The sequence below is a fragment of the Crocodylus siamensis genome, chromosome 5 (assembly GCF_052110815.1).
Source record: "Crocodylus siamensis isolate JL-2025a chromosome 5, ASM5211081v1, whole genome shotgun sequence".
NCBI lineage: Eukaryota > Metazoa > Chordata > Crocodylia > Crocodylidae > Crocodylus > Crocodylus siamensis.
The window spans coordinates 52571857-52596967 of record NC_143399.1 but is presented as its reverse complement, the minus strand read 5'-3'; the positions used below and the strand labels follow the sequence as shown (position 1 = coordinate 52596967).

Below are 25111 nucleotides of genomic sequence, written 5' to 3'. Positions count from 1 at the left end.
TGCTGTTTTAATGCAATACATCAAAATGCTGCTTGATTAGGAGGAATCTTCCCTTTCTGTTTGCCAAAGCCTGAAAGGTAATGGGCATGCAGAACTTCAGATGAGTCCAACGACAGCTGCAGATAGCTCCCCCCCAGGATTTGGCCTTGTGGACTATGTCCAGATGAGCAGAGATGGGTGTATGTAACACTGCAGATGGGTCACGCACCACACATTGAGGCATTCTCTGTGCTGCTACCTTGCAGTGTGGGGTGGATTTTTTGACCCTGGGAGATCTTAAGGTAAAAAACCCTGCGCAGATAAAAAGCAGGGCAGCACATGTGGCAGCAACGTGAGCTGCCCAAAACTGGAGCCTGGCAGGCCAGAGCCAGGTTCCAGCTGCCAGTTTCAGGAGCGCCATGGCTGCAGCTTTCCCAGCCCCCAGGTAAGGCTGCTGGGGCCCCCCGGGCCCTATGCCAAAGCCCACATGGCCCAGGAGCTCTCCAGGGACCAACACCAGCCATATATGGTGTGCCACTGCTTCTTCATCCCAGGGAAGCACACTTCCGTGCTCCTATGGATGCAGCCACCTGGTTTAATTTTAGTTTACATTAGTTGACATTTTACCTCCCAGCCAGCATGTTGTTTCTTTGAATCTGAATCTCCCTTAGCTGAATTTCAGTATTTCAGAGTCAGTATTTCTTTACATCTTATCAGTCAGATTTCTTACAGCACTTGAGTTATTTCTGTCAGTTGTTACAGTGGTGAGAGCAGCAAGATATCTATCCACTGCTAACTTTACTGCAGCCAGGTATGTGACCTGGAATGTCCTTCCGCTACCTCTGGGCATCGTTTTAGGTCAGCTTAGTGATCTAAACGCACATATCAGAATGCATCCTCGCCCGGGTTTTCTTTACTCCGCCTCTTCAGAAGTAAACACCAGAGTGCAGTGGCAGGCCCAGACACGTCATTCACCTACTTATAGCGGGTCTGTCCCGGGGAAAAGACAGTCTCCTCCCTACGCAGTTGGGTGGGGAAGGCCGCCCTCTCAGGTCGGAATATCCCCAAGCAGGGGCGACGACCAGCGGGAGCCTCCCAATATGGCCTCGGAGGAGACACCAGGGAGCACCGCACGTTCCCTTAGACAGGAGGCACCGCCCCTCTGGCACAAGCCAGAGCGGGAGCTAGAGCTGCAACGGCCTGCGCCGCTATGGCACGCTCTCATTGGCCGGCGGGCCCGCGCCGCCCACCGATTGGCCAGAGAGCCGGCGTGGCGGGTAACTGCCGCGGAGCTCGTGGCGGGCTTGGCCGCGGCTATGGCGTCGTGCGCTGCGGAGGAGCCAGGCGAGGAGCCGGGAGCGGGGACCAGCCGGAGGCTGCCGCTGTGCAGCCAGGGGGAGGACACTGGGGGGGACGCCGCCCCGCTGCCGGCCCAATGCTCGTCCCAAGTGGGTGTCATGAAGCGGAGGGACATGGTGGCGCTGTACTGTGACCAGCTGCTGCGGGGCTGCAGGGTGAGCGGTTCCTGCCGCCGGCCTGCCCGTCCGCTCGCCAGGGAGTGGGAGAGGAGGGGCTCCGGCCTTTTCAGGTGCTGGGGCCGCGTAAAGAACCACCGGGGTGCGAGTCTGGAGGGCTTCACCTAGGCAGGGTGAAGGAGGATGCGAGCAGAGCCAGGGTTTAAGAACCAAAGGGGAGGGGGGGGGGATCAAGAGGGAAACAAGGGGGAAAAGGGAAGAAAAAAGGGTGGTTAGCGATCAGAATAAAACAGCCTGAAGAATCGTGGAGGAAGTTTACAAGTGATGCAAAAATGATAGCATCTTTGCAACAGGTACAGCAGAGCAGTTATTCTCACCCAGGGAGCCCAGGATGCCACACAGCAAACATGTCATCAAATGAACCCGGAGGCCACATCCCTGCAAGCAGGAACATGCATTTCCCCAGGGACAAGTGGCAGTGGGAGACCTTGTGCTGCTGCTGCTTTGTTGCATGCCAGAGCATGTGTGGCACCAGCGCTCCCAGGGGACGATTAGCTTGAGTGGAGTAAGGGAGGCTGAGGCCAGCAACTGTTGGCCCCAGCAGCCTGACCTGGGGGCCTCAGGGAGCTGCAGCAGGGAGCCTGCCTGGCATTCAGAGTGTGGCTCCAGTTTTGGGCCATGTATGCTGCTGCCATGTATGCTACTGTGCTTTTATTTGGTATGGGTTTTCCTGATGCTGGGATCTCCAGGTTCATGAAAACCCCTGCACTGCAAAGTAGCAGCATGGGGAACACCTGCATGTATGACATCCATGCTTTGGACCCAGCCAGAGATTTCAGCCAGGAATCCCTAGTGTTAAACACACTGGCTTGCTGTGGTCTTCCTGAGTTCTTTGTAACAGGCAACTTGCTCTGTTTTCTCTGCACTCAAAAGTGAGAAGGTTTTACAAGATACTTAAACGGCAAAGAGAAAGTAAATAAGGATTTATTATTTATTCTTGCAGTACAAGAACTGGAGGTAACAAAATGAGACTGGTGGTAAAAAGATGAAAACTAACAAGGAAGTTTTGTTCACTCAGCTTGTCATTCAAGTTTGGAACTGGTTGCCACCAGATGTTGTGGAAACTGATTGTTTAACCAGTTTCAAGAAAGGATTGGACAAATTCTTGGAGGAGAGGGGCATCAGGCAGCTCATAATTATAGGAGTTATGGATATAGCCTCTGAATTAGAACTTCCTAGACCAAAGTGCTGGAAGCTGCAAGTGAGAGAGGAAGGAGAGGAGGGGAACCAAACAACCCTGGTCATACCCAGTTAGTTCACACTCCCTTTCAGCATCTACTCTGCCACTGTGACTTGGGAGACTGGGCAAGATGGACCTATGATATGACCTAGGAAATGGCAATTCTTATGTTCTTATGAAAAAATGAGGCAGGCCTTGGAAAATGCCAGATCTTGAGCTTAAAAAGGTTGTGAACTATAGCAGCAGAGTTAGTGCAAGAAGCTACTGGGGTTTTTATTGCTGAGTCAAAAAAACAAACAAACAAAACATGAGAACTTTCCATCCTCACTGGAGATCATGGTGGTACTGTCTTTATATTGGGATGGATCCAAGCCATATTTACTAAAAATCAGGTGCCAATTACACTTGCACAAAATCCTGCTGTTAAATCACCCTTTATAACCCTGAAGCCCTGATGGACGAATCAGTGATCCCAACCACTTGGAGAAACTGCTGTCTCCTTTCTCAAGGCTTGTTTTCACAAAAAGATTTACTTCAAATTGTGATTTTTTTTCAATGCAGCTGCTTCATATCAATTGCACAATAGCCACATTCAAAGTAAGAATTGTTTTCTTAACTTTCCTTCATTATAACATAGAATGCTCAGTTGCAAGTCTGTGAAAAGATACCCTTTTTAAAAAAAATCTGTTGTTGCCAACTTGTCTTGTTTTCTCCCAAGATGGCAATGTTCAGTACCAAGAATAAAAATAAATATCAGTTGTATAGCATGTTATTCAGTATTGATCACTTATTATAAAGGCAAATGCGGTCTTATTGACTGGTGTTGTCACTTTACAGCTCCTTATCTAAGTGTTATCATTGGCAGACATCTACCCGCTAACAAGGATGAGGGTCCAAAGCGTCCAGCTCTGTCTGTATAGGTGTCTTGTTCAGGCTCTTGTGCATCAAAGAACTGTCTGTTAGATACCCATTCATGGAAGGAGTGGTCAGTCCCACAGTACTTAGCTTTCAGGTGTCCATTAGCTATTTCTGTGAAGAAGTACAGGTTACTGTTCATCTCCCATACCAAACCTCACATGGATATGCATCTGGAGTGCTGCTAGAGGGTCTGTATTTTGTTCTTACTTCCCTTGTAAGATACATTCATCCTTGGTTTTGATATGATGTTTCACTGTTCCTAGTTTTGACTTGTCCACTGCCATGATAATACCTTCATATAAACTATAGTTTCTGTACCTGGACCCCAGGCCCTCCTACACTCCCAGTAGAATGAAGACATCTAGCTTCTCAGTATAGATCCATTTGGAAGTACAATGACTAGCACTAGCACAGGGCTAGTTAGAAAAACACTGACACTTGAAGCATGTAAGCACAAAGGTGGGACCTTGCTGCAAACCAGCATTTAAAAGTAAACCTGACACTTGGTCACCATGACCATGGAGCAGTAAATTTTATATAGGTAGGCAGATTGGTTGGCCAGAACAGAATGTAAAGCAGTATGGAAAGGCAGTTGCCCAATTCAGAACACAGATATGACCACACAAATACTGTCATAGAACTTACAGTGATATAAAAATATTATAGCTTCCTTCTTTTTTCATGTCCCCATGACAAGGCATTTAGCAGAATTTGCAGATTTTGTTGAAATCAGACAGGGCTGTGATGTGAACAATTCTTGCTTTGATCAGGAGTAAAAATTCAAAAAGTTTGTCAGTGAGGAGTTCATACTTGTAGATAAAACCTTGGATGTAAAGCTGTTAAAAAGTTATGCTATGTTAAAAAAAAATCCATAAAGGATACCAGCCTAGTAAAAATTTGAGATGTTTGTTACTTGTCATGTTTACATATAGCCATGCATTTTAATTTTAATATTTTGCCTATTAATATAAAGCAGTTATCTTCTTTCTCCTCTTGGTTCTCTTTCTTGCTTGTGTTGTCTCCCCCTTTTCCTCCCTTAATATAGTAGGCTTTTGTATTCTCCATTATTTTTCCCTCCCACATATTAGGTCCTTTCCCTCATATTCTGTATTTCTTCTCTTATTGCTTTTTAAGGGTATACTGTATAGTTTCATGGATTAATGTCAAGTTTTATGTTCTTACTTCATTCTAATTAAAAATACAGTCCTTTGAAAGATTCAAATGCACAGAATAATTTAAAAATAGATATTCAATGCATCTTTTGTTCTTGTTCGTGCAATAGGCAGAAGATGCTAATGAGGCAATGAGTAAGTACCTTTTGGAAAAACTGAAAGTAAAAGAGAAATGGCTTGGAATCTGGAAGACCAATCCAGAGCTCTTCTTTATCAATTTTGAGGATGTCATTATACCTTTTGTTGGAGTACTTGTTGAGGTAATTAAATCTGTTTTTCTTTAATGACATGAATCAAACATAAGGATTTTTTAAAGTTCTATGGGCGTGTGTGGGGCAGGGGGAGAGGAAAACAAGGTTCCTAACATTTTGCATACAATTATTATTGGTAATTTTTCCAAATGTTTCTAGGAAGTTCTTAAACCCCTGGATTTTCCAGAGAAGTTCTGCTGTATGTTGTAGTCAAGTTTAAAAAAATAACACTCATGTAGTTGATTGTAGTTTCCAGGTTATTGACTGCAGTTTCTTTTTGGTATTATCTAGATTACTAGAATTTTGAAGGATGTCTGTTTTCATGCAATGGAATTGTTGATGACACCCTTTTTGGGTATTTGTGATGATTTCTGAAATGGGACAAAATCATCCAGTTGAGAGAAACTTAGAAACCAAAGTACCAGACTACAGAAGAGCGCTGGATGATATTACTTCTGTTCTAGAGATGTTTGGTTCAGTTCCTACGGTTGCGTGGGGTCATGGGCAGCCAGGTCTGGGCTGAGGTACTAATCAGGGACTGAGGTGCCAACCAGATTCAAAAGGAGCAAGCAGAATCTAAGGACAAACCACATTAGGAAGCCAGGGGGCATCTGTTCTCTAGTCAGTTCATTTCACCGAAGTAAAGAGTCTTATCACTTAGTTTTTCAAAGCTCTAAGGATAGCTGGCAATAATAGCTTACCTGAAGAGAGAGGCTGTAGCATGCATTCCTATCTCAGTGATCATTTTGGTCAAAGTAATTAATTACAGGAAGTCACAGGGATATCTCTACAGTTCTTAATTAATTTTCCAAACCAAGCCTCTGACAACTGAGGCAAATGGCACTTGCTCCTGCTCCAACATGGAGGTAGTAGTGTTGGACTCCAAACTGAGAGGAGTGTACCTCTTTAAAGTTCTGCAAAAAGTCATTTGACTTCACCCAGCTGTTCTAATTAAAACCCCAGGCCAAGCCTGCATCAGTTTGCTGAGTTTTGTGACAGCTGGTATTTTCTTGACTCTGAACAAAAAGTACAGGGTTAGTTAAGGAGGGTTTATCAAACACAGCATGGTCTTAGGTTCTTTCAAGAATACTGTAGCAGAGAACATCTTCCTATTTGACCATAAGATAACAGTTAACCCCTCTCTACCTCACACTTGGACCTCACCTTTAGTTGGTAGTCAACAGTTACTTAAGTCCTCCTTAGAGTTGCAGTTTTATTATTATTATTCAGGTATTATGAAGACTGAAATTTGTATTTCTGAGAGAGAGACAGATTAGACTTGGACATTTTTCAACCTAAGGACCAAAGGTTACAAGTGAATGGAAATAAGTGTAATTTGGAAGTGCTTAGTGCTATTTCTGTTGTTAAGCAACTTCAAATATATGCAATTGTTATACAATGTAAATGCAGTCACTCAAATACCTATATAGTTCCTGTATATTCAGGAACTATAACTAAGAACTTCTACACCACTGATTCTCAATTGGGATTCCATTCCCCTGTGTAAGGAAATAGAAAAACTTTACTCCCCCAGTCTGGTGCTCTGTATGTACCTGCCCCATATACTCATCAGAATCCATGGCTGCTCCACTGGGGATTACTGCTGCTGCCGACCTCCCAACAATATTTGTGCTAGCTACCCCTACACTCCCAGCAGCATTCTCTGCTATAGGCAGAGAGACAGGCAGTTGTGGGTTTGGAATCGCACTTTGCAGCCTGGCTAATTTCCTCTACTTTCTCCACTCTTCTGGGATTGGCAGGAGGGGCTGTGGGGGGGCAGTCACTGGTATGTCAGACTCTGAAGGTACAAACAGAGGTAGGGAGGAAGCAGACAACAGAAATGGCACAGCAGAGTTAAGTCCTTCCCCTACTGCTTTCACCTGGCACTAGGTAGATCAGTGATTCCCAACATTTTGAACTTCAACACACTGCTCCATATTTTTTCTAAATTTAGATTGTAGCTTAGATTTTCCACTGGGATACCATGAAAAGTCGATCACCACTGTGCTTGACCATGTTTCTTAGTTTAGTTTTAGATAGTGACTACTACAACTGCCTGAATATTAAAAATAAGAAAAAAATTAACAAGTCGACCTGTTATTTTATAGCATAACATATTATTTAAATTAATGCTATACTGTTCCTTTAAAATGGAATTAAAAGATAATTTCACAATTGTATCATAGAACAATTCTAGAAATTGAACTTTTGTGCAGTTAATAACTTTGTGTGTAAGTACTGCAAGATCAGCCTGTACAAAAAAATAAATACATATTTTTTACATGATAGGTTACTTGGAAACCACCTCAGAGCTCCTCCTCTAACTTCAAAGCATCTATATCCATTGCTGAGCCATTTTCCTCTAATATTGCAAATATTCCAAGAGAGCTGGTTGATAATGTTTTAGAGGAATTGGACCACTGTGTTCCTCTGTTGGAAGTCTACCCTATTGAGGGACAGGATACTGCAGTATTTGATATTGCCCAAGCTTTGGATGTTGTGAGGTAACCAGCATTTTCTCATTTTACTACTTGACAATGTTGAAATGTTAACTACTAAGGTACTATATCTATAATAGTAATATTGGAAAGATAACTGCTTCATTAATAGTGTAAGAATACTCAAAAACAAAACTTAGGCTAGAAACAGACATTGCCAAATGAGGCAGGTCAGCTGTGCCATGATGTGTCCCAGCACAGCTGATCTAATTCATTAAGGTGAAACACATTGTCTGTTCTGCCTGTTGATGCTGCAGGACAATGGGCAACATATTCTCCTGGGGCTTGAGCAGCATGGTCCTGAGTGCCTGCCCAGCCTTCTCTGCTTATGGAAATGAATCCATAATCCAACCCAAATACTGTCTGTGTAAATAGGAAAAACCCAGTTTTCCCCACTTACCCAGACACCTCTCTGGAGATTCTGGGGCCCCATCTCATTAAAAAGGGAGAGCCAAGCAAGTGCTCCAAAGGCTTAAAAGGGCCCAATTCTACCCTGAATTTCCCAAGGTGCACAGAATCAGTCCCTTGAAGCCCTCAGAGCTGGCTGCTAGAGATTGCACACTGCCCATGTTCTTTTGCCATAAGTAAATAGACATCCACTGCAGTAAAGCAGCAGAAACAATTACCTTTTGTTGTGGCCACAAATTTTGGCGTTTGTGGTGTGACAAATGGTAGGGACATTTATTTTCTTTCACTTTGTGCTGCCATAAAAAAAGATATGGCAGCTGAAACGTGACATCTACTTTAACTTCTAGTTCAAAAAGTGTTAACAATGAAAATATATTTTGATGAATTACAGCTGACACCCCTAAAAAAACTCGCAGACCAGTGGATTTTCTCAAATCAGGGACTTCATTTTTGGATCCCAGGTTCTGTGACTGTCTGATTCTGGAACTGTGCCTCAACAGCTTGACTTTTTAGCCACTGGAAGTATAGGCACAAGTGCTTAGCACTTTATTTTCACTCAGCTGATCAAACTTTCTTTAACAAAATGTTTGTTGCTGTTTTGTTTTTTTTAATATTTAAAAACCATATTAATTACTTGAAACAGAACTGTTCTCAGGAAAGGTTTTCCTATTCAGTTGTTTTGGTTTTTTTGGTAAAGGAAGTTTAGGAATTGTTTCAACATTTTGGTAATGAAAACATTTCATTTTCCAGTTTGAAACAGCTTTGTTTTGAAGTCTTTAGCTATTGAGCACCACAGACCAGGTGCTCCAAGCATATTGTAGTAGAGGCCATATAAGAATGTAGATATGTTCAGTAAATATGATTCTCAGCAAAAAATGGTAACAGGATAGACTCTATTTAAAAGTGTTGCTGGGGGCTGTTGGTGGGTTTTTATTTGGGGTTTGGGTTGGGTTTTTTGCAAGGTATTCAGCATAAATACTAAGTATTTGAATCTCTTTCATTATGTTAATGAGTGTTATTTTCTTTGTCAAAAGCAAACAAGCAAGCCAATTCGGGCTGTTTTAAAACACAGTCTAGCAATACTAAAAAATCTTTTTCTTAGCATTTTTCTGGATGTTTTTGTTAGCCTGACTGTCCAAAATAACAGATATTACAAGCTAAATTCTGTGTTCTTAAAGATAATCTTGTTAGATGCTTGATCCTCACAGTACAGGAAAGCTTACTCCTTCTCCCCCCAGCCTTTTCTGTCTGGTAAGCTAGTCTCCCTTGCTTCAAAGATACCATAGCAGCTTTGTGATCCATAACTTTGGTTATTCTTCCTTATCATGCAAATAGAGGTTAGTAAATTGTGCATGTATACACCTATCCCAGGACAAAAACTCTTCTTTTTTTTTCTGCTGCACAATATACCTGTCATGGATTCACCCCAAAACTGAGTTGCCTTTGGGGTTTGCTGTGTGGCAGGCACAGATATTCTCCCAAATTAGATTTATGCCTACGGTGTTTGGTTTCTACTGATAGCTAATATAAAGCTGAGTTCAGTTTTGTCATGTTTATAGCTGTATTATAGTTTTTGATACAAATGTACTTTTGTAATTTCATGATAGAGCTGGCAGATAATCAAGTGAGGTATTTAGCAAACACCCAGGGCTGCCTGTAATAAAGAAATCAGTTCCAGTATAGAAAAGACATCTGAGAAAAATGGCCCATCAGAGCCAGAAGAATGCCAGGTGTCTCAGGGAGACCAAGAACTCCTGGTGGTTTCTGGAGATGCATGAGCAATTAAAATCATGCTGATGAGAAAAATATCTGGTTTGAAGGTTTTGGGTTTTGTTTTGTTTTTTTAAGAGTCTAGATATGATAGAATCAAGGTCTTTTGGATCCCAGGCTTTGGAGGTTCAGTGGTCCCCACAGCCAGGGCTGGCAGAGTTATCAGGAGATATGACAGGCCTCACAGGAGGGCTAGGGTATAGCCAGCCAGGCAAGTAAGAAATTAAAAAGACAAAAAGGTTTCTGTCTCCAAGCCTATGGTCAGTTTTTCCTGTATAGTTATTTTTCTCCTATATAATAAGATTGTTTTTGTTTTTGTCTCCTTGACTGCTTGTGGAAAGGGTGATTTCTGGGCATTTTAGCACTGTTTGGTGTGAAAACGTGATTCACAAGATAAACCCAGAGATTGCAGATAAGAGTCCATAGTGTTAAAACATTTTGAATTTCAACTTGAGATTTTTACAATTTCTTTTCAACAGAAAATTTCTCTATTATTTTTCCATAGTAAAAACAAACAAACCAACCAACCCAATGAAAACTTGAGCTGGCATTTTCCAGGGGTTGTCTCAAGTCTAAAAAGGTTGAGAAATGCCTAGTGTTTAGGTTCATTCTGAAAAAGCTGCAAGTACCTAAAGGAAGCCTTTTCTTTTGTATGGTAGCAGCTTTCTCAGTTGCAGAATTTCTTGGCCCCCCCCATACTTTCTTGGTGTCTCACGGAGCCGTGGTGTCTGGTCTGCAGGGCTTCCCACAGGTTGGGAAAACTGGTGGTAGGGGAGCTGTGGCAAGTAATACTGCTACCTTCCCCAGCTGTCAAATTTCCAAGCCCTCCAGAGTTGAGCCGCCCTCCCTCCCACATAGGATCAGGGCCAGGTCACATCCCCTTCTCCCTTCCCCCAGCCCGAATCCTGTTCCCTCTCCCAGGAAGGTGATGGACCACTCCCCCCTCCCTGACAGGGCCAAGGCTGGGCCACTTGCCAACACCCCACCACCTGTTAGATTGGGCCCCCACATGCCAAATCCAGGCTGCAGATGGACCGAGCGCACGGTCCATCTGTCCTGAGGGGTAAAAGGTTGGGCACCACTGGGCTAGAGGATTATTGAGAATGTGAGAGTAAAGAAAAAAAATTTAGTAAAATGCCCTCTCCCAAATGATACAAGCTATAAATTAAGAAATAAGAAAATCTGAGCCATTTGAGTATAAATTGCCATTGTATCAGAGCAGCCTGAGAACACTGAGCACTGATCCTGGTCCTCTTATCTCCTTTTCCAGTGGAATTGTGCAACATAGCTTGGTTTCATTATTCCCACTCTTACAGCTACTTCCACTAGGTTTTTCCTCAGTGTGTCAGCAGAGTCCCCTGGTCTATACTGCTGATATCAATTAAGACTTTTATTCCCAGAGCTAGATTTTTCAATGCATCCTGCAAAAATGAAACAAAGCAGTAGTAAAAAAAAAAAAAAAAGGAGGATTATATAAAGCCATATTGGAACCTTATTTGAGGGAGCCTTTCTGTGTTTGTTTCATTTTTACAGGATGCAGCTGAATAATTTAGCACTACTGATTTGTTGGGACTAGTATAGATCTGTTTTCTCTCTAGCCTTTCTTGGTCAAAATGACCTAGCCCAGCCCTGGGAATCATTGCACTAGGGAGTTAGAGAGAGCAATATACATTTTAAACAGCACGGAAAAAAGTTTCTTTTACTAGTGTAGCAAAGCAGCCTGCTCTTTACTTCCAGCCTGTTTGTGTCAGTAGATTCTTTTTTTTCTTCCCATTTCCCTTCACAAGTGCCAGATTGACTTAGCCTGCCACTTTAATAAGCTTAACAGCAACTTTTATCTAAACAATTGATTCTGAATGTCTAGCTGCTCACGTCAGCAACATTCCAGCTCCACTGGGCATTCTGAATGGCTTTAAAGTTGTACTAAAATGTCCACTTTAAAGGGAGGAGAGTATCCCATTTTAAAGTAGCAACTGTAAAACCAGTTCAATAAAGTTAGTCACAGAGCAAGGAAAAATCTTTAAGCATGAACATTTGTGTGCATTTCTGCTTTCTGTCCATCTTAGTCACTCTTTACAAATGGCTTCGTTTTCTTTGCTTAAAAAACCCCAACAAAAACAAAAATCACTCTCTCTTCAAACAACGGTTGTAGACTGAAGAAACTGCAAAGTGTTGAATAAATGGCAGAGTTCTTGTAGTCCTGAGGATAATTCTGTACAGTGAGGCTAGATGTACCTTTCCAGATCCTGTTATATCAAGGAGATGCCTTGTGACAACAGGACAAAACTACTCCAACACATTTTAAAAGGATCCACCCAAAACAGCAGAAGTGGCCACTTTCATCCTGTTGCTTACACTCTGGTGGTATGCTCGCTGTCCGCTTTCCACACCTTTGATATTACTGTTTTACTGTGGGAGGTTGCCTCCAGAGAAACTGTCGTCCTCTGCTTTGCCTGGTCTCTCAGGATTCCTGCCCCTCCACCTTCTCTCAGGTCTCCGACAGCCTGGTCAACATTTATTGGGCCTCTGGGCAGCCCGCCAATAGCCTTGGCCCCTCTGTGGGGCATCTTCAGTGGCCTTCTTTCCTTCCTTTCAGCCACTCCCATGCCCCATGGCTTCAAAGGAAACAAAGTCAAAGCCAGAGCTAATCAGTTTCAGCTGGGGTGCCCTTCTCTAAGCTTCTCAGCTCTGCTGGCTTTTCCCAGCCTGGGCCTACTCCCACTTCCCTCTCCAGTCTCTGGTACTGCTTCAGTGCTTCCTTCACAGAGAGTTTCTTCAATTAAGAGGGTTAAGGTCAGTCTCCATTTAGCCACGGTGCTTTACAGAGCTCCCAGCAATGAGCTACTTTTTCCATCTCTGCCCAGGTTAGACTGTCCTCCCTGTTTCAGGTACAGGGATATAGACCTTGGCTCCTCCTCCTTCTGTGCTGAGGACACCTCAATTAGCTGCAAAAGTGTTCTGCAGCTTTCTACCTCAAGTGCCTAGCCTTATTTTCAGTAACAGGGCTTGTCCCCTATTAACAACCCCAGTCAAGAAAAAGCTTCTATTTTAATTTTAACATTGTCTCAAACTCCTGGATCTACATAGGTTCATAGGTATAGGGTCGGAAGTGACCTGAGCAGATCATCAAGTCCGACCCACTGCCCTGGGCAGGAATGAATACTGGGTTCATATGACCCCTGGTAAGTTTAAGCTCATATGACCCCAGCCAGGTAATTATCAAGCCTCCTTTTAAAGTCCCCTAAGGTAGGAGCCAGCACCACTTCCCTTGGAAGCTGGTTCCAGATCCTGGCCGCCCTGACTGTGAAATAGTGCCTCCTGATGTCTAGCCTGAACCTCCTCTCAGTCAACTTGTGGCCATTATTCCTTGTTACTCCGGGAGGTGCTCGAGGGAACAGCATCTCACCCATTCCTCTCTGGTCCCCCCAGTAAGTTTATAGACAACCACTAGATCCCCTTTCAGCCTTCTCTTGTGAAGGCTGAACAGCTTCAGGTCCCATAGCCTCTCCTTGGAGGGTCTGCCCTGCTGCCCCCGATCATGCGAGTGCCCTTCCTCTGGACCCTCTCGATGCTGGCCGCATCCCTCCTGAAGTGCAGCGCCCAGAACTTGACGCAGTATTCCAACTGTGGCCTGACTAATGTCGCATAGAAGGGGAGGATCACCTTGGGCCTGCTCATGGTGCATCCGTGGATACATGACAAGATGCGGTTAGCCCTACTGACCACGTCCTCATATTAGTGGCCCATGTTCATTTTAGAATCGATAACGACTCCAAGATCTCTTTCTGCCACTGTGCTTTTGAGAAGGGAGTTCCCCAGCCTAGAGGTATGCTGCTGGTTCTTTCTGCCCAAGTGCAGTACCCTGCACTTGTCAGTATTGAATCCCATCCTATTCATATTTGCCCACCCGTGTAACCTGTCCAGGTTCTGTTGTATCCTGTCCCTCCCTTTTAGTGTGTCCACCTAGCCCCAAATCTTGGTGTTGTCAGCAAGTTTGAACAGGGTGCTTTTCACCCCCTCATCCAAGTCACTAATAAAGAAATTGAACAGTACAGGCTTGAGGACCGAGCCCTGGGGAACTCTGTTCCCTACATCCCTCCAGGTTGAATATGACCAATCCACCACTACTCTCTGGGTGCAGCCCCCTAGCCAATTTTCGACCCATCTGACTGTGTAGGCATCAATGCCACAGTTGCCTAGCTTTTTAATGAGAATGGGGTGGGAGACAATGTCAAAGGCCTTCCTGAAGTCCAGAAAGACTACATCCACCGTGACACCTGCGTCCATTGATTTTGTGACCTGATCGTAGAAGGCAATCAGGTTGGTCTGACAGGACCTGCCCCTAATGAACCCATGGTGGTTGCCCTTGAGTATCATCCCCCCTGCTGGTCCCTCACAGATGTGCTCCTGGATAATTTTCTCAAAGAGCTTCTCCAGGACCAAAGTAAGACTAATGGCCTTGGGTCCTCCCTCCTCCCTTTTTTGAAAATGGGGACCACACTGGCCTTCCAGTCTTCTGGCACCTGGCCAGAGCACCACGAGTGCTTGTAAAGCTGTGCCAGGGGCCCCACAATGACTCATGCCAATTCCCTCAGCACCCTGAGCACCTGGACCTGCTGATTTGACCGTGTTCAGCCCCTCCAGAAGTTCCCTAACTCAGTCCTCACGGACTGTAGGCCTTGTGGAGTCTCTCCTGAGTCTGTCCTGAATCCTGGTGGGGGAGATGTCTTGGTCCCTGCTCAGAAAAACAGAGCAAGGAATTTGTTAAAAAGGTCTGCTTTTTCATCTGGTGCAGCCACCAGATTGCCAAGCATATCCTGCAGGGCCCCAAGTTGCCTGATGCCTTCTTTTTACTCCCTATGTATTTAAAAAAGGACTTTTTGTTGTCCTTGATCCTTGTTGCTAGCCCTAGTTTTGTCTCTGCCTTAGCCTTCCTAACAGCCTCCCTACAGACTTGAACGATGGAGGTATAATCCTCTTTGGTGATAGTCCCTCCCTTCGACTGGATATACACCTCCTTTTTGACTTTCAGGTGTTCCTGAATGCCTTTTCCGAGCGAAGGGGGCTTTTGAGCACTCTTGCCCCCTTTGACTCACGTTGGGACTGTCACCCCTTGGACTTGGAGGATCATCTACCTTAAGGAACGACCACTCGTCTTGGACACCTAGTTCCCCTACTATCCGGGACCACAGTGCCTCTTCTACCAATCTCCTCAACTCATTGAAGTCAGCCCTCCTGAAGTCAAGGGCTACTGTCTTGCTGCAGGCCCTTGACACCCTGCGCTGGATGGTGAATTCCAGTAGGTGATGATCACTATCGCCCAGGTGGTCAAGGACCTGGAGTCCCCTCACCAGGTTGTTGCTTGTGGCCAGGACCAGGTCCAACAGGGCATTCTCCTTGGTGGGACTGTGCACCTCCTGGGTTAGGTGGAGGTCTTGTATCTCAGCAAGGAACCTACATGAGCGGTCAGACGTGGCTGACTGCTCCTCTCAGCAGATGTCTGGGTAGTTTAGATCACCCACAACAACCACGTCCCTTGGCTTAACTGCCTCCACGAGCTGACCTGAGAATTCCTGGTCCAGCTCTTCCCCTTGCTTGGGTGGTCTGTAGTAGACCCCCACTGTTCAGTCCCTTTCCCTGTGACCACCTTGTATTCTGACCCAGGCCACTTCAGTGTGCCCCTCCTCTGATCCCATCCTGTTAGCTGAGGACATGTATTGCTCTTTGACGTAGAGCGCCACAGCCTTGCCTTTTCTCCCTGTTCTGTCCTGCCGGTATAGTCTGCAGCCCCTAATGTTTACCACCCAGTCATGGGTTGAATCCCATCAGGTTTCAGTAAGCCCTACTATGTCTGGGTTTGTACTAGCTATCCAAGGGCAACTTCCTCCTGCTTATTCCCCATACTTTGAGCATTAATGTAAAGGCATTTAAGGCCTCCTATTGGTGCATGCACCCCCCTTGATTCCTAGGACTATCTGGATCCTTGTCACTTACCTGGGTACTTTTTGTGCTCGTCATCTGTCTTGGCTGGGAGGTGTCCTTGTGTCCTCCTGTGGCCAAATCCCCTGATGAAGCTAGTTTAAAGCATGCCATATGAGATCAGCCAACCTGGAAGAAAAGACACGCTTGCCTTTAGGGGAGAGGTGAAGCCTATCCCACCCGAGCATATCCCCTGCATGAAAATGCAGGTTGTTGTCCAGGAACCCGAGGCCTGCCTGGTGGCAACAGCTCTGAAGCTGCTGGTTGACCTCACTGATGCAGGCATTGTGTTACCGTCCGCGTCTACTTACCAGCAGAATAGAGGAGAATACCACCTGTGCCTTGGTCTCCTTGAGCTTGGCCCCCAAGGCCTTGTAGTCCTTCGTGATGCAGTCTGGGTTGCTCCTGGCTGCATCATTTGTTCCCACATGGATTAGGACCATGGGGTACTGGTCTGAGGGTCAAATGAAAGCTTGGATCCCCTCTGTGACATCCTGAATCCTAGCCCCAGGCAGGTAGCAGGATTTCTGTGCCATGGGGTCGGGTTGGTAGATGGGACCCTCCGTTCCCCTCAGGATGGAGTCTCCAATGACAAAAACTCAGCATTTCTTCCTCCTGCTGCTCCCTCTTGGCGCAGTCTGCTGTGCGTGGAGTGGCACTGTCCCCCACAGAGACATCCTCTTCGTTCTTCTCCAAGGCTGCCAGAGCCTGAAGTCGGACACAGGAGGGGCAGGCAAGGGAGCCACCAGACCCCTCTCTCACCACTGGCCTCTGGGTCCTCGCCAGGCCACCCCCACAGCCGGGGGCAGGGGGCCGCCGTCCCCACCATGAGCTCCATCTAAGTGGAGGCCTCAGAGGAGCCCAGGGTAGGTGGTGCCACTGGGGCAGGACTCCTAGCAGCTGTGCTCCGTGTCCTTACCATGTCCATGGAGCCGTGCGTTTTCCTCTCTCTTTTGCTGGAGGCTGCTTCTGGGTTACTGCTGCGGGCCTGCCTTGCATTGTAGAACGCTCTTCTAATCCTTCTTGTGTTCTTTGCACTTAAACACTTCATATGGGGGGTAAAAGAAAGAGTAGAAAGATGGGTTTCTTTTGTTAAAACATGAAGAGAAGGGAACTAAGAGAAATACCACTGTCAAGTTTCATGTTTGCTGCCTTGTCTGGAAGGACACCATAAAATCAGAAAAAAAGGTAGTTGGCTACTAGCTAGGTGTATTTCTCTCCCATTTAAGAAGCAACCAGTGGTAGAACATATTTCCACAGTTGCAGGAGATCATGAAGCACCAAGATAAATGGAAAAAGCTAAAATACATTATTCTCTAACTTTTCCATTTCTTAAGTGGGTGCTTGGTGAGCAGGGTCATTTAGGCAGAGTGTTGTTTAATTTGCATTATATTGCCTCAGTTTTTCTCAGCTTCCTTTTGTCACCTTTTACCGAGAATTCCTACTAATAGAGATGGGGACATTTAGAGCAGGGGTTGTCAACTGGGGGTACGTGGAGCCCCAGGAATACTTGGGAAAGCCCTAGGGGGTACATGGGGGTGGGGACAGAGTGCTGCCACCCACCACCCTGTGCTGCCGCTGCCCCAGGTACATGCCAGGGTGTCGAGGGCAGTGACACCTCTCTGTGGGCTGCACAGGTGCCTTCTGGCCAGCTGGATGCACAGGTGTAGGGGAAACCTGCACGCAGCAACTGCTGCCGCCGCTCTGCATCCAGCTATGTACCAGCCCCCCAACCCCTCCCTCCCACCCCTCACTTCGCATCCAGCCACCAGGGGTACACTTGTTTAAAAAAAGGTTGAAAACCCCTGATTTAGAGAAATTATTTAGTAATTAAAAAGTAAAAACAAAAATAGAAAAGCAAGACCTTCCTGAAGAGGGCTAATCTTTCTTTTAATCAGATTTCATACCTTGTCTTCTTGGCTGGAGATGTTGACTCTACTTGCTGGCAACATGTTGGAAAGCTACCAGGAGGGGCGTGCTTTAGTTTGTTTAAAGTTTACAGAAGTTTAAAGTTTAGTTGTTTTTGTTTAAAGTTTACAGAAACATCTTGGCCAGACTTGGACAGTTCTTTTTTTACCACTGATTTCAAATGCTGGTTTAAACCAGTTTAACTGTCCTGGTTTTAATTGAGTTTTGATCATTGATTCTAATTTAGGGAGGGGCAACTGGGACACCTATCCTGAATGCAGTGCCCAGGGGGTGCAGAATAGGTCTCAGAGCATTTTTAAAAATATAAATGTAAGAATAAAAACCTTTCAAACAGTATTTCGCTCTTATTGCTTTCTGTGTAGTTTGAACTAGTTAAACCACTATAGCTTACTAAGAATAATGTTGGTGTTTTATATTAAGGCATTGCAATTTAAATTTAAGAATTAATACATTATCTTATTAAAGACACACATAGCTTAAACCACGGTTATTTATTTAAACAAAGCTTTTCAACATTTACATCAGGTTAATTGTTATTCTTAACACTAGGTAAACAATACAAAATCTGGAGCCCAGGTTGCACTCAGCTTTCAATATGGTTATGGTGTGCAGTGCTTAACTATAATTTAACAACATTGTTTTAGTTTAGAATGAGCGTGTTGCATGAATGTCTTGTTAGTCATCCTTTTATCATTGGCTGTAGCAGTACTGTAGCTATGTAAATGTGATGTTATCTGCTTTTAGCAGTTATTATTTATTTTCTTCAGGAATGTGACAGAGCAGATGTGGGCACTGTGTAGGCTTTCAAAGTAGAGGGGAATCATTGGACAAAGTTATCTATGCACAACTAAAAATTACATATTTAGCCTGAAGTAATGTGAACATTATTAAGCTCAGTCATTTTACCATAACTTTCACCTGAAGAAATACAAGTACCAGACAGACTTACTTAAATTTCATTCTTCCTTTTTCTGCAACTTTAGCCAAACTAACAGTCCAAACGCTGATGGCTGGTTTCATGATATGCACCATGACAGTCACCTTACAGTTTGAGAAGTTTCTGGAATATTCAGATATGACTGTTTAAGTACATTATAGAAGTTTCTGGATGTTTTCTTGATGAAAGCCAGTTTCAGTTGCTTTAAATCAGTATTGACCACCATCCTGATCAAAACAAAAAAAATCCCCAAAGTGGGTTTTTGCCAAACCTAACTTTGGGGTTTGGAAGATGAGAGAGAATAAATCAATTATAGCATATTTTGGTGCTCTAGATGTCAGGGGACCTACTGGGCAGCCCAGCCTGAGCTGGTTGCCTATACCTGTTTGTGGCTCTGTCTGGCAGACCTACCCCAGCTCATGATCCAGCTGGCCCCTGCTGGAGCCTCCTGGGTGGTTATTAGAAAGAGCACATTTCCTTTTTGGTTTTACTTGTGGTGGCAGGTTGTGGGCCAACCAGCAGTTTTTCTTGGGGGTCTGCTTTGGTGGGCCTCCCTATATTCTATGCTCTTGGTTCTCTGGCTTCCGACCTTGCTCAGCTTTGTTTCTGAACACTGGCTTTTTAGAAAATCCCCTTGGATCTAGTGGCTCAGTCTCTGACTCTTGGCTTTGCCTCCTGGTTCACCCTGACCTCAGCTCTGTCTTCTGACCTTCTGAGAACCTAGTCATTGCCCAAGTCTCAGGTGACCTTCCCTAACTACCTGCACCTTAGTCCTTACCCCAGGTGTCCATGTGTAACAGGGGGCTTCCTTGGGGCCAGTCTACCAAGGGCCCACCCACCTGTTTCTGGGCCAACTGCCCGCCTCCTTTCCTGCCACACCTTGATGATATATAATTATGATATTGATTAGGCAGGGGACTGCCCCATTTCTTGGCCCGATGCCAGGGGGCGCTATCTGCGGCTTCATTCCTCCCCTATACTGCAGCCCAAGCCTTGCAGATGGCATCCATTGTTCTTATCATCACTGGTCCCAGAATCCTCCAATCTGGACCCCAACTGGATCCTTCCAGTCAGGCGACCTACTCCGCCCTCATTCTGGGCTGCCTAGCTCCCTGACCTTTGCCCACACAAGCCCTGGCCCTGGCCTCACCTCCAAGGCCAGTTGGAAACTCCAGGCCCTCAGCTCTGGCCGTCCCTCATGGTGGGCCCTGGCCCTTTTGACTGTTCTGGTCCTGGCCCCAGCATTGACCGGTCGAGGGTATTCTAAGTCAGGCTTCTAAGTCCATAGCCCACTCTCTAACCTAGGTCCGCCTTCTTGGCCCTATTATGGGGTAACCCACCCAGTTGTGGGAGCCGGGGTTATTAAGGTGCCCCGACCCGCCTTTCACTGGGATGGTAACTGGCCTGGTATTTCCTGGGGGCTCCTGCACCACTGAGAACCCCACCAGGCCACGTACTCCCGGCAGGGTGCAGTTTTAGGCCATGCCCAGGACCAGAAGCCTGTAATTCATCCCCATAAGCTCCTGCCCATTACCTTGAGGATGTTGCGTTCAGTCTTGCAGCCAGGCGGTTTCTGCCTGGCCTGCCAACAGCAAGCAGCTCTGTTTATATAGGTGGCCGGAGATCTAAAAATGGCTGCGCAATCAAGCACCCGGTGGCTGCTTGGCTCAGCCCTTAAAGTGGCAGGCACCAACAGTGTCTTGCCACACCATGTAAAAAAAAAAAAATCATTCATTAGTCAGCCATGAACAAAGTGCTTATGCAAGCACCTAAGTTTTTGCATAAATACACAGGTGAGAGACCCACAAAAGAGAGATCAGATTTTAGAAATAAGCAGATTGTTCTTGCAGGAAATAGATTATAGTGTTACAGTATCTAAGAAGGTGAAGTACTGTTTTTCAGAACTTTAGACCACTGCAGTAGAGAGTAAAAGGTTTTTTCCCCCTGTTCCTTTAGAAATGTGCAGTATTACAGAGTCTATGTTACATCTCTATTAGGTTTTTCTATGACTTCCTTTGGAGAGACTGGGATGATGATGAAAGCTGTGAGACCTATGCAGCTCTGATAGAAGAGAGAATTAAAATGTAAGTATGTTGCAAAACATTTTCTGGAGTCTTTGGGTTTCTTTGTGGTTTAAAATCTAACTTTTCTATTCTCATTTTCAAAGTTGGTGTGATATTGAGAGTGGAATTATTCCTGCTCCAATTGGTCATCGTTTTAGAAAACATCTGGAGAAGTATAAGAACATGCATTTGGAATTGGTTCAGTATCAAAGCAATATTAAAGAAGAACCTTCAGCAGAAGAAGCTGTTGAATGCTGGAAAAAATACTATGAGTTAGTAATGCTATGTGGATTGCTGAAAATATGGGAGGACCTACGTCTCAGGTAATTTTAATAGTTTCTTGTTAAAACTTGAGATCTTTCTTTAGCAGTGCAGTCTAATGGTAACTGACTTCTGTGCTTTTCACTTTTACATGTTTTCTGCTAACTAGTATTATTCTTACAAGTATATAAAGTTTCTCGCTGATTAGCAAAACTGATCTTTGTAATGGAATTATTTCATCAATACTAAATCAAATGTTGCCTTTTTCTGGTGAAACTATTAGGTCAGTAAAATCAAAAAATAAAAAAAATCTCCATCTTTCCCCTCTTCTTTTTCTTTAGTTGATCAGTTTTGCTGCAGGCCTTATGTGGACACTTTCAGAACTATAATATTTTTTTGTACAAAAGTATGTAACATAAATTCATATTACATAAAGAAATATATTATAAGAAAGTTAAGACTGAAATTAAAAAGGACAAAGGTAGAATTAAGGATACCCAAGCACAAGTCATGACAGATGTATTATGACAATCTTTGACACACAATCCCAGTAGCATTGCTGAGAAGGATATAGGAATTATGATGGATCATAAACACAACATGAGTCAGTAATGTGATGCTGTCACAAAAAAAGTAACTACCATTTTGGGCTGCATTAACAGAGTATTATAAGCAACATACAGAAGTATCACTCTATCTGGAGCTGGTTAGTCCTCAGCTGGAATATTGTATCCAGTTCTGGGCACTACTTTTATTAAATGATGCAGAGAAACTAGAGAGCATCCAAAGATGTGTGAAAGATGATAAAGCAATGGGAATGCAAGCCATCAGAGCTGACCTAAGCAGGGTGTGGAGTCCAGGGCAAATCAGGCCATGCGGGGCCCTGCCCCAAGCCCAATCTTGGCCCTGGACCCAAAGAAGCTGCCTGGAGTGAGGTTGGGGAGGAGGAAGGGTAGGTAGCAAGTGGCTGGACACGGAGCCACCACTCCTCCCGGTTCTGTGCTGCCGCTGCTCTGCCCCACCCTGTGGGGCCCCCAAAAGCGTATGGCCTGAAGTGGTCGCCTCAATTTCCCCCCGGCTAGGGACGGCCCTGCAAGCCATACAAGGGAAGGTTGAAAAAACTAGGTATGTTTAGCTTTGAGAAAAGACTGGTGACTGGAGGAAGGGGCAGTCGCAATCAAAATTTTTCAGATATTTGCAAGGCTGCCAGAGGAAGAGGGAGAACAACTTGCCACAGAACACACCATGAGGCAGGGGGTTTACACTGCAGCAAAACATACTTAAATGAACTTTCAGGAAAAACTTCCTAATAGTAAGAACAGTAGGGTCATGGATGTCTGGTGCCTCTTGAGTTGGGGGGGGCACATGCCCCCTCTGACACGAGTCAGCGGCTGGGTTGGGTCCTCTGGCAGCCAATCCCGCTGAGTGGGAGGTTGGTGGGGGTGTTCCCCGCAGCCAATCTTGCTCACTGTAAAAGTGCCCGCGCCACTTCAGGAACTCTTGCAGCCACTTCTGGTGTCCAGAATGAAGAATGCTGACTGCATGGGTAGCTGTTCAATATTTCTTTTAATCCTAATTATTTAATCTGTCTCACTGTGCATTATTTAGCTCATATTATTCAAACCCTACACCCAGCATAGAATTAATATTATCATAGGCTTTCTGGTTGTTTCTAATTTTAAAGTATCTTATTTCATTAGGGTTCATAAAGAACTCAATATTATAACGCCTGTGAAGTGAGGTGGTACTATTCTGATTAACAAAGATTGTCTGAGTTGATAGCTCATTTGGGGTGCCAGGTTTTAGTAGCCTGAGGGGGGAGGTTTATAGAGTATTTAGTGCTTTATAATGGAGTGCCAAAATAGTTGACCTTAACCATTGAGCTTGGTTTGTGGTTGCGAGTGTTAAGCTGTTTTGCCAGTCAGTTCACAAGTGTTTCAAGTTGAGTGTAAAGAATATGTAGTTAAAAAATTTTGCAGGTCATTGCTAAGATGGTATCATTTGGAACTCTGGTACAGGCAGGAATATGATCTGTTTCTAAAGGGTGGAATATAAATGCCTTAAATATGAGATCATCCTTTCTCTCCTGTAATGCTTCCTCTTTCACTACACACCTTCAGACTTTTGCTGCAAATGAAACAAGGTACCTGTGGACAGCAAACTCATTAGTTAAAAAACATTGATTTATTCCTATAGCTCAATTTTTCTAGTACACTTGAATGAAAAGGGTTCTTCTGAAAAGATACTATGTGAATGTGTAATTAAATGCTATTATGGCCCAAGAAGGCCAAATTATGATTGTATGCAAAACACAGTTTATTACTTTCTAACTTTTGAGTGTTTGACTATGCAATCATAATGTTTCTAATTTTATGTTAATTCCTAAGGCTTAAAACCTCCATAGTTTTATTGTGGAACCATACTGCCTCTACATGTGGACCGGCATCCGGGATCAGATTCTTGATTAAATAGGAGGGAGCTGTTCTGTAGATAAGAGTAAATCGTAGCAACTGAAAGCTTTTGTCTTGTGGGTGTTCCACTAGATGTGAATGGAGATATTTTCAATGGCAACAAATTATTTTGAGACTTCAGAATGTGTCTTTTAAATACAGGCTCCTAATCCATCTGCTCCTGTCTCTCCTCTGCATACCAAAGCCTCTTTGTTTCCTAACCTGTTCATTTCCTACCTCTGTTCTCTCCCACCTGCTGAACCCAATCCTCCCTGTCTTGCATCTCTTCCAGATTTATTTCTCATTACATTTTGTTAAGCTGAAAGAATTTATTACAGATATTAGTGAGCCAGTAAAAAGAATATATGGAACACTATAATTTTTGGTCTCTCTGCACCATAAGCATACTTTAAGATGTGTCCATGTATTAAGAAATGTGACTGTTGTGTTTTGTTTGTTTGGTTGCTTTTTTATCTGACACTTGTACATTTCATTGACACTTGGCATAGCATAGGGGTTAGTTTGTGAGAGAAGACCAAGTTAAGCTGTTGAGCCTAGCTAGAAAATACTTTTTGAAAATGGCTCTGTAACAATTTGGGTCTTGTCTTTGCTAGTTAGTCAAACAAACATTTTGAAACTAATAGCATAGAAGCAGTGTTTAGAGTTCAATTTTTGTTTTTAAATATGGCTCAGAGCCTAATACCTTCACATGTTTAATTAATTTGTGATTTAATTTCTAAGAATTTGTGGATGCTAAGTAGGCTATCTATGTGGTAAATAAATTACTTTTGCCTAGACAAGGAGGAAATACCAAACATTTAGCCTTTGAACATTTTGTATTTAGCACTATGATGGTTTTGTGATGCTGGGCATTTCTGGTATACATGTTTTGTATAAGGAGATTGTTTAGGTTTAAATGTGTATCTGTTCATGTCTGTAACAGATATAGCACAACATTTCTTCATCAGTGTGTCTCATATACACTCAAAATGCTTTGCTTAAAGCTAACTAAATGTCTTTCTAAATTCAGAGCCCATGGACCTCTGACACCAAGGATCCTAAGACGTAGAAAAGGATACAGAAGTGATGGAAAACCTGTAACTCATATTGTAGCTAAAACAATGACAGCAGAAATGGTGAGGATGACTCTCTGGTTCAGATTTTGAGTCAGACTAAATATGATAAACAAAGCCAAATAACCTAGAAGATGGTTGTATGTAGTTTTCCTTCAAGACCTTTGTTCATAAGTGAACCTCTTAATTTAACTGAAATGGTCTAATACGATGATAATGACAATGATGATAACACTGTGTAATACAGTGCCTTGGATGTGGGTGTGAGGTGTACTGTGTCCAAATTTGCGGACGATTCTAAATTGTGGTGTGAAGTGCGCACTCTGGAGGGTAGGCAAAGATTGCAGGCAGACCTGGACAGGTTAGAAAAGTGGGCAGTACACAATAGGATTCAGTACAATAAGGAAAAGTGCTGAGTGCTGCACCTAGAGTGCAAAGATATTCAGCGCACCTACTGGCTGGGAAGTGAGCCTCTCAGCAGTACAGAAGTGGAAAGGGATCTCGGAGTTGTAGTTGACTCCAAGATGAACATGAGTCATCAGTGTGATGAAATTATCAGCAAAGCTAACTACACTTTATCATGCATCAGCAGATGTATGACAAATAGAACAAAGGAGGTGATTCTTCCCCTCTATGTGGCACTGGTCAGACTGCAGTTGGAGGACCGCGTCCAGTTTTGAGTGCTGTACTTCAAGAAGGATGTTGATA

The 25111-nt window shown here is 44.1% G+C and overlaps 1 protein-coding gene across 1 annotated transcript in view; it reads left to right on the top strand.

Moving 5' to 3' along the window:
• The first annotated feature begins 1295 nt into the window (after nucleotides 1-1295).
• Nucleotides 1296-25111, top strand: part of SHCBP1L (SHC binding and spindle associated 1 like) — a 49778-nt gene continuing 25962 nt past the window's right edge. Inside the window, exons 1-6 of the mRNA XM_090048685.1 lie at nucleotides 1296-1493; nucleotides 4895-5044; nucleotides 7325-7539; nucleotides 20554-20640; nucleotides 20724-20942; nucleotides 24361-24466. Coding sequence (XP_089904811.1) covers nucleotides 1296-1493; nucleotides 4895-5044; nucleotides 7325-7539; nucleotides 20554-20640; nucleotides 20724-20942; nucleotides 24361-24466 — 975 coding nt within the window. The remainder of the gene's footprint in view (nucleotides 1494-4894; nucleotides 5045-7324; nucleotides 7540-20553; nucleotides 20641-20723; nucleotides 20943-24360; nucleotides 24467-25111) is intronic.